Raw genomic sequence first — 8,859 nt, 5'->3', positions numbered from 1 at the left:
TTGACTTGACTAAATGATACAGTTCATGCTTAGAGTCATCGGCGGAACATTCCAGCAAGTGCGTGCTTCTAGCTTTTGCCCTAACACTCTGGCAGGTTTTTCTTAAGTGGCCGACTTTTGAACACTCATGAAAAACCGATTTTTTAGTGTCCCCTGCCTCGTCTTTCACACTTCTCGCTCTTGCGGCCTCGCCTTCTCTTTGGCTTGGCTTGCTACGGCTCGTGACGCAGTCGACCTTTGACTACGTGCACTGATGCCTCTTGTTCTTTTTACCGCTTTTGCTCACTGTCTCGTACCGCTAGTTCTCTGTCACGGTTGAAACTGCATGCGCTTTGAAATGTCAAGTCTCTTTCCGCAAACAGAGCACGCCGAGTCTCTTCATCCCATATACCGGCAACCAGCCTCTCTCGGAGGGCATCCTGTTAGAAGTCGTTGTAGTCGCACTTCCTGGCTTAGTGTTTAAGTTGAAAATGAACCCTTGGACGCTTTCACCCTCCTGTTGTATGCCTCAATTAAACATGCTCCACTTCGCTATGACGGAACTTTTGTGCAGTTGTATTATTTCAGGAGACTTTTCTCTTCTTCATATGACTTTCCTCCCGGTGATGCCGGTATTGTGATATTTCTGAGTACTTCATAAACCTCTGGGCTTATTACTGTCAAGAAGACTGAGACGCGCTTTTCGTTGGCTATATTATTTGCCGTTCAAACATTCTCAAAGCGCTCTATGTACGACTCAAAGTTTTGTGTTTTGTGGTCGAATTCTGATATCTTCCCCACTGACGACATCTTTAGAGAAGCACGGACGTTCGGTACTCAACCGTCTTCTCCGGAGTGCTGTTGGCTTTCCTTGCGGCCGCTTTCAATGATGCTGTCCTCCAGGACCACAGACGCAGGTCATGGCAATGCTTGTATCCGTGAGCGTCTGCAGGTGGTAGTCGTAACCAAAGATCACGTACTACTTGTTTACTTTTTCTTCGAACGCTGATATAAAGTCGGCCGAAGTTGCCTCCGCAGGTGCGTAGATCGCCTCGTCACCAGTTTTTAAGGTGAAAGCCTTTAATGGCTCATGCTGTCGTAGAAAATGTGTCCCGCTTTTGCGGCCTTCTGATTGGCCGAGGCGAGATGCGTCCCTGACATTTGCATTGTCATACTTGAACGCGCACCTAGGAACACCACGCGACAGGAGCAATGGTGTGCAGTCCAAACTCACACTCGCCGGAGAAAGTCTGATACTGCGCATTTGCTTTCCTGTAAACCAATTGCAATTATTTCTAGCACTGTAACGAATGCCTACAAGAGGCTAACGAAGGGTGACAAATTGTAGGATAGGAAGGGTAGGCTTTCGCCATTCTCCTCTTGAGAGACGTATAAGAGACCCTATAATTTTTATAACGATATCAGCAAGTCATGCTAGGGAGTGAGCTACTTTATTCAATGATGGCGTACATATATACTATTGTGTGACGTCATAAGAGTCGGGCGCTGCGATCGTTGCGACAGATATACATGCCGCCGTTTTAGGCGACGTGCTGCGGTTTCACACTCAAGTGAATGGCCAAGTGATCTAAAGGTAGGTTGAAAAATATAGAAGAGGGGGTTAAAGGGCAAACAGCAAGCTTGGGAACTATAGTCCTGCAAGATGTGTGCCTAAGTTGATGCTCAAAGACAGGAATATATTGTAAAATTTATGGGAATAACACCAGACACTCCGTCTTCAAGGTGAATGGAAGCATATCAGTCGTTTTAGAACACATTTACAGTGGCTGAATCTCTCCATATGAAGCAAAAAATAGATGCTCAATAATTATTTCAGTCAAGTAAATGAAGAGTGCTACGGCCTCTAGAAAAAAACGTATGGCTATTTCGTTCCTCGACAGATATAGCACATGTATGTAGATATATGTTTTCGCAAAAATGTTGTGGAAATCAAATTTTCATTACGCCATATAATACGTACCTATAACATTTGTCAGTAATTCCTTGCAGAACTGCTATAGCTACGATGAGTGCAGATTCGATGGTTAGTCGCTGCGTAGTTAGTGCCAGTAAAAATTAGCTGTAAAGCATATAGGATAACATGCTTTACAGCGCGCACTCACGAAACACTCTTTCTAATCAAATCTTGAACATACTCGATTTACATACACTGTTTCCGGAATTTAACGTCTGAGACTCGTGTATGCTGAAATGGCGTTTTCAACATGGCGGTGAGCTTCGAAGCAGTCAGTCTCACCTCGCAGTCAAGTCGTCGTCATTAGTTTTATTTTGGTTTATTCATTGGGCGCACCTTGCCCTATTGCAAAAACCAGTGCCACTGGGTCCCAGCGCCCCAGCTCCAAACCTGATTATGGGCCCAGTTTGACACTGGACACTGGGCGCACTGGGACGCGGCATACTGGCACGCTCCGCACTGGCGGAACTGGTCGCCAGGAGAAAAAAAGGTATAGGATAAAAATTAAAAGCTAGAAAGTTACAAAGAACCTCAAGAAAATAAAAAGATAAAAAAGTAAAAAAAGGTAGCTTCGAACTCGCTACCTCTTAATCCATAGCTCTCCATGTTAACTACTTGGCCACGCATTTTTCTTTTATTTTCCGATATGGTATTTATTACACGTAGCTATGTACAGAAAAGGCTATGTACACAGACAATTTACAAGGCACTCCGCCGTTGCTGAGCTGCACAACAGAAAACCTCAATTAAAAGGCAGGCAAACCTAATTGCTAAAACCAGCGTCACTGGGTCCCAGCGTCCCAGCGCCATACCTGATTATGATCCCAGTATGACGCTGGAAACTGGGCGCACTGGGACGCGGCATACTGGCACGCCCCGTACTAGCGCCACTGTTCACCCGGAGAAAAAAAAGGCGTGGGAAAAAATTAAAAAGTAACGAAACAGGTCAGGTACAATAAAAAACCCCGAAAAAAAATAAAGAAAAAAATACTGGCACCACGCCCGCTTCGAACTCTGTACCTGGGCAGCTATCCAATCACTGGCTCGCCACGCTAACCACTCGGGCGCGCCGACTTTTTTTTCTTTACCGCCGACTTGGACATTCAAAACAAGACGATGAACAATAAAACGTGCCAGCACACTTTCGCGTGACACGGCAGGTTAAAAGTTTTTCACTTTTACCAAACTGTCAAGCACATGAATCCATTGTGACTGCTCGGGGAGTGTCATATGCACTTCCGTGAACGGCACAACACTGTGTATGAAATGTTCTCGTACAGGATTGACTTGTATATCTGCATTGTTAAACTGCATTCTGGTTTTCCACAAGCTGTGGAGGCCCAGGAGCATTATTGTATCAAAGGGAAACTCCTCTGTATTAGGAAAAGGTAAAAATCGTATGCCATATGCATTTAGAGGTAGCTGTTTTTTTTTTAAAGTTCTCTGAAGCACATCCCAGAAAAAATGGCATCCCAACAGTCCAAAAACACGTGTTCTATCGTCTCTGGTCTTTTACACAGGAAACAGTTTGCTGACCAAGGGACGAACAGGCCTTTAGCGTGCATCCATGTTTTGACTGATAATGTGCTCGTGTGGAGTTTAAAGAAAAATGATTTGACTGGTGATGATATTGGCATCTTCATAACTCTCTTGAGTACATCATCTCCTGGCCCTGGACAGTGCTACAAACGGTATATCGGTACAGGAAGCATTGTGTCCACTAGGTCCGCATACAATTTTTTCCGCTTAACATTGCACAAATACTCCATGGAAAAGCGCACATGCAGCAATCTGTACGCGAGCACCACTTCTCGCAAGTACCCTCTTACTGTACCACCTACATCGAGACACGAACTGACAAGAAAATTAGGAAGGAGTCGACCAAGCCGAACTTGGATTACTGTTCTGAGGAAGACATCATTTTGGTCACGAAGGTACGTGAAACGCAAGACAACTTGTCGCAAAAATAAAAGCGCCTGACCAAGCCCTCCTTTTTGTACGTAAAGAAATAAATTTGTTCGGTTCGTCCTTTCCCTGGTCGACGCCCAAATGAAAACGGCAAAAACACGGTGAAATTTTTGTATGTTTGTCCTCGAAGCACTGAGCACATATATCACGTACCATAGTTTAGCAGTAAGGAACAGATTACATATAGTGGCACGCGAGAACATGGACAACTGCCTTGCTTGCCACGCATCACTTTTTTCCTAGGCCCTCAATGCTTGGTCATGCCAGTACGGATCTGGGTTCCGGTAAGAATCAAGGGGCACTCCTACAATCAGTGCATGTGAAAATCCTGGCTTATGCCGACGACATCGCTGTCTTTTAAGCAAATAGAGAAAGTATTTGTGAGGTGACAAATGTAGTACAGAAATTTTGCAGCTGCACAGGCGCCCAGATAAACTGGGAAAAAAGTTGCGGTTTCTGGCATGGTAGCTGGGAGGTCACACCCGAATACTGTTCTCGGATGCGCTGGTCAACCACTCGGCCACGCCGACAATTCTTTTTTTTTCTGACATGGTATTTATTATACAGAAAGGGTTATGACTACAATTCCCTCAGCCATTGCTGAGATGCACAATAGAAGACACAACTTTTTAAAAGGCAGGCAAATATAAGCACCGTGTCACCAGCTGAAACCAATCACGTTTAACGTCATTTTCATAATAAGTATCCTTCAGTTGCAGCATCATTCTGCTAAAATGGAGTCTAGGTGGAACAACAGGTTCAGCGTTGCGATCCGACATGCGTGTCTTCCACATGCTATGAAGTCCAATAAGGAAAAACATGTCATATGGTTGGTAATCAGACTGTGTAACAGCAGGATACCGCACACTCTACGAATTAGGAAGAAAGTCTTTCTTTAGAGTTCTTTGCAGCACATCCCAAAAAATAACTGCGTCTTTGCAATTAATGAAACGGTGCTCAATTGTTTCAGGCACATCACACAGACGCAGTTTACAGAAGATACAAAAATATTGTCACATTAGGTGGTGCATATGCATAAGGAAAGAAGAAGACTCTCGTGAGTTTGAGAGAAGACGACGTTCAACAGCGTCGGCTGGTGCCTACAGAGAACGTCTGTTTGAAAGCCTTGTCTTCGGTGTCCGCCCTCTGCTACAAGCTGAACTACCCCGTAACACCTTGGTGGAGGTACTTTCGATTCCCCTTGCCACAGCTCCTCGTACTTTCGCGCCAGAAACCTGGATTTGCGCAGTGGACGTCATCTCCCTGAGCTCACCCCACCGACTACCACAGTAAGCATGGCATCCCAGGACGCATCACCCGCTACGGAAACTCCAGCTGCCCCCATGGTTTTAACCAAAATCCGTCATCCGCCTATCTTTAACGGCGAAGACAACAAGGATGTTGAAGATTGGCTCGACGAATATGAAAGGTGCAGCAAGAATACCCGCTGGGATGCTAGCATAATGCTTGCAAACATAATCTTCTATCTGGCGGGAACGGCGAAGACCTGGTTCACCAATCACAAACAGGAGATGCCTACGTGGGACATTTGCAAACAAAAACTGCAGGACTTATTCGGCAAACCAATTGGGCGAGCTCTAGATGCCAAAAAAGACCTGGCTACTCGGGCTCAATCGTCAACCGAGTATACCTGGCCTACATACAGGACGTTCTCGCATTGTGTCGAAAGGTGAATACCTCCTGACCGAAGATGATAAAGTGGGCCATATACTTAAGGGTATCGCTGATGACGCATTCAGTATACTTCTCTGCAAAGACTGCTCTACAGTGGACTCAGTCCTGCAAGTCTGTCCCCGTTTCGAACAGGCGAAGCAGCGCCGCATCGTCCATCGGTTTCAGCGCCTTCCCAACACGGCGACTACATCCTCATGTGACGACTTGCCCACGTTACAGCAGCCTTCAAGTCAGAATAACCTCACTACCATCGTCCGCAGAGAAATCGAGGCCTTGACTCCTGTTAAACATACGTCACCTCCTGCACAGGCAACAATAGCTATGATACAGGCTGTTGTCCGCCATGAATTCGCTAATGTGGGTCTCGTTTCAAATCCTCCCCCACCACTCCCTGCACTACAGCCCATCCCAGTGGTTGCTGCTGCTGCCACAACCCCGCCCTACACACCGCGCTACCCTACCCGCAATCCTGCGGAGTGGCGCACATCTGAGGATAGGCCTATTTGCTTCGTCTGCTTTCGAGCTGGCCATACGTCCCTCTATTGCCGCAGCCGTCCGGCTCCCCCCTCTCAACCCTATTACAGCCCTGTCCGCCATAAATATTATGCACCACGACGCGTTTCTGCCACCCCAGCACATCTTCGTGCTGAGAACATAGAGCAAGACCGTCATCCTAGCCGTTCTCCATCGCCTCAAGCCCACCATTCCCGATCACCTACTCGTCGCCGCAGCTTGTCCCCAACGTACCAAGGCACCTACTCGGGAAACTAGGCAACGCAGCGCCCGGACGTGACGCTGCGTTACCAACCCGGGCAGCGAACTATTGTGTTCACGACCCCAGTGCTGACCAATCCCAGCCTCGCCTCCGCTGCAGTACATTTAGTCGCATACCTCCCGAGGCGGCAGTATACGTGCCCATGTCACCTTTTCCCTCCCTTCCTGACGGCGACTACGTTGTCAATCCCATCACCGACGTCACTCTACAGCGCAACATAGTCCTGCATCAAAACATTGTACACCTCGAGAATAACCTCACCTACATTCCCGTACTCAACTTCAGCATGTCTTCACAAGTTCTCCCGAAGAGCATTTTCCTTGCCGAACTGTCGCCTTTCTCCAATTTTACTATTTCTGCAGTGCTGTCTGACCGTCACGCCGACGTACTTGCACAACCTGTCCCATCACATAGTCCGGAGGACCGCATCTCAGCCATGGTTGCCTCTGACCTGCGTCCCGAATATGCCAGCGCCCTTGCCGGCCTTTTGTGGGCATACAGCGACATTTTTTATTTCGGTCCCGGATCCCTGGAGTAAACGTCCTCGTCACACATCGTATTGATACTGGAGATGCCCGACCTATTCATCGACGGCCTTACAGAGTTGCTCTTTCCGAACGCAGGATCATTCAGGAAGAAGTAGAGAAATGTTGGCAAGCAACATTATTGAACCGTCGAGCAGCCCCTGGCCATCTCCGGTAGTACTCGTCAAAAAGAAAGACAACAGCTGGAGGTTTCGCGTTGATTATCGGCACCTAAACAAGTGTTGCGATCTACCGGCCAAAGGCCGGCAGCTACGCGATGAAAACCAGGCAGATTCGCAGAGCGAAAAGACGACGCTTTATTTCCGGCTCAGAAATATATAGAGAAGGAAAGAAAGGAGGGGAAGAAGGAAAGAGGGACTATCTACGCATGCGCTGGTTATCTGCAGCATTGTTATCAGCAGCATTTCCTACCCCTAATAGTCATAGCGCTCCACTGGCTTTCTAGTTCTTGTGGACCGGCGTAGCTCAGGAACAGGCCCTTCGGGAAGGTCGTGAGCCTCTTCTGTCGGGGCCCCTAAGGTCGCAGGAGGCGATTCTGCAGGACTCGATACTTCTCTGCTTCCGTCGGTGTCTGATGAGCATTTTCGGATCTGGTCGACATGACGTCGAACGACTGCGTCCTCGGTAGCCACAGTGACTAGACGGGCACCATTCGTCGATTTCACTTTGCCTGGTGTCAACTTTTTTCCTACGCCGTAGTTGCGCACGTATACTGAGTCTCCCGGGGTGAAGTACCAACTGGCGGAGTCAGTCTCTGAATGTTTGGGCATTTCGTAGTTCCTGGGAGGAAAACACATATCTAATTTTGTACACAAACGGTATCCCAGAAGAAGTTCGGATGGAAGTTCGTCATTTTCTTCAAGCCCTCCTTGACTGTTCTTACGGCCCGTTCCGCAAGACCATTGCTCTGGGGGTGATAAGGCGGGGTACGAATATGCTCGATTGCATTTTTCTGTAGGAATACCGCAAACTCTAACCCAGTAAAGGGTGTACCGTTGTCGGTAACTATGGTGCGGGGCAATCCAAACCTGCTAAACAAGGTTCTCATGCAATCGGCAGTGGCAGTGGCTACATACTGGAATGGCTTCTATCCAATTGCTGTGTGCATCGACAGTTACCAACAACATTTTGTTTCCAATAGGCCCTGCATAGTCTGCATGCAGCCGTGACCACCTCTCTCTTGAAATCGGCCAGCTGACAGGATTCTAGGGGGCATGGGCAAAGCCTGCACACAGCTTCGACAATTCGACACCAATCTACAAATATCTTGATCTAAACTGGACCATCAAAACTTAGCCCTCGCCCTTGTCTTCATGGTTGACGCACCCTGATGAGACTCGTGTAGCATCGTCAACAGTTTCTCACGAGCCGCACTTGGTATCACCACACGATGCCCCCAGTACAACAGCCCCTTCTCCACAGACAATGCATGTCTGCTTTTCCGGAATTCCGCCACTTCCCTGCTGTCACCTTCTACGACGGAGGGCCATCCGTTAGTCACGTACCTGCATATCTCTTGCGAAAGCCCGTCAGCTGCTGTGAGCGCTTGAATCTCTTGGTGGGAAGCCGCTGGTTGGTCCCATTCGTCGATTATGAGCACGATTTCCGACAGATCTTCTGTTTCCGCTTGCGGCTCCTGCAGCGATTGAGGCAAACGGCTTAGAGCGTCAGAAATTAGCATCTGTTTTCCAGGTTTACAAATGAGCTTGTACTTGTATGCCCCTAGCAAAAGTGCCCAGCGCTGAATTCGGGCGGCAGCCATGACAGAAGTTTGACGATCCTGCCGGAGTAGACCTAATATGGGGCGATGGTCCGTTACAAGCGTGAACTCCCGTCCCAACAGGTAATCAAGAAAACGTGTCACGCCAAACAAACACCAGGGCTAAAGCCTCTCGCTCAATTTGGGAGTAGTTTCTCTCAGC

At 47.9% G+C, this 8,859-nt stretch overlaps 1 protein-coding gene and 1 pseudogene across 1 annotated transcript; both read right to left on the bottom strand.

Annotated features, from left to right (window-relative positions):
* Window positions 1-212: 212 nt before the first annotated feature.
* LOC146188425 (uncharacterized) lies at window positions 213-888 on the bottom strand (annotated as a pseudogene).
* A 6,462-nt stretch (window positions 889-7,350) lies between these two features.
* Window positions 7,351-8,654, bottom strand: LOC146188424 (uncharacterized). The gene is made up of 2 exons (XM_084603774.1): window positions 8,443-8,654; window positions 7,351-7,717 (listed from the first exon to the last, which is right to left on the bottom strand). The coding sequence occupies exons 1-2, from the start codon at window positions 8,616-8,618 to the stop codon at window positions 7,351-7,353; spliced, it is 543 nt and encodes a 180-aa protein (XP_084459900.1). The 5' UTR covers window positions 8,619-8,654.
* Window positions 8,655-8,859: the final 205 nt, after the last annotated feature.

The sequence above is a fragment of the Amblyomma maculatum genome, chromosome 5 (assembly GCF_055883805.1).
Source record: "Amblyomma maculatum isolate TAMU_Amacu chromosome 5, ASM5588380v1, whole genome shotgun sequence".
Taxonomy (NCBI): domain Eukaryota; kingdom Metazoa; phylum Arthropoda; class Arachnida; order Ixodida; family Ixodidae; genus Amblyomma; species Amblyomma maculatum.
The sequence above is the reverse complement of the archived record's forward strand: the minus strand, read 5'-3'. Positions and strand labels throughout refer to the sequence as shown.

Coding starts and splice junctions, on each gene's coding strand:
- LOC146188424 (XM_084603774.1), bottom strand. CDS start 8,618: ATGCTAATTTCTGACGCTCTAAGCCGTTTGCCTCAATCGCTGCAGGAG. Junction 7,718..8,442: donor CTTTCGCAAGAGATATGCAG/GTACGTGACTAA, acceptor TTTTCCTCCCAG/GAACTACGAAATGCCCAAAC.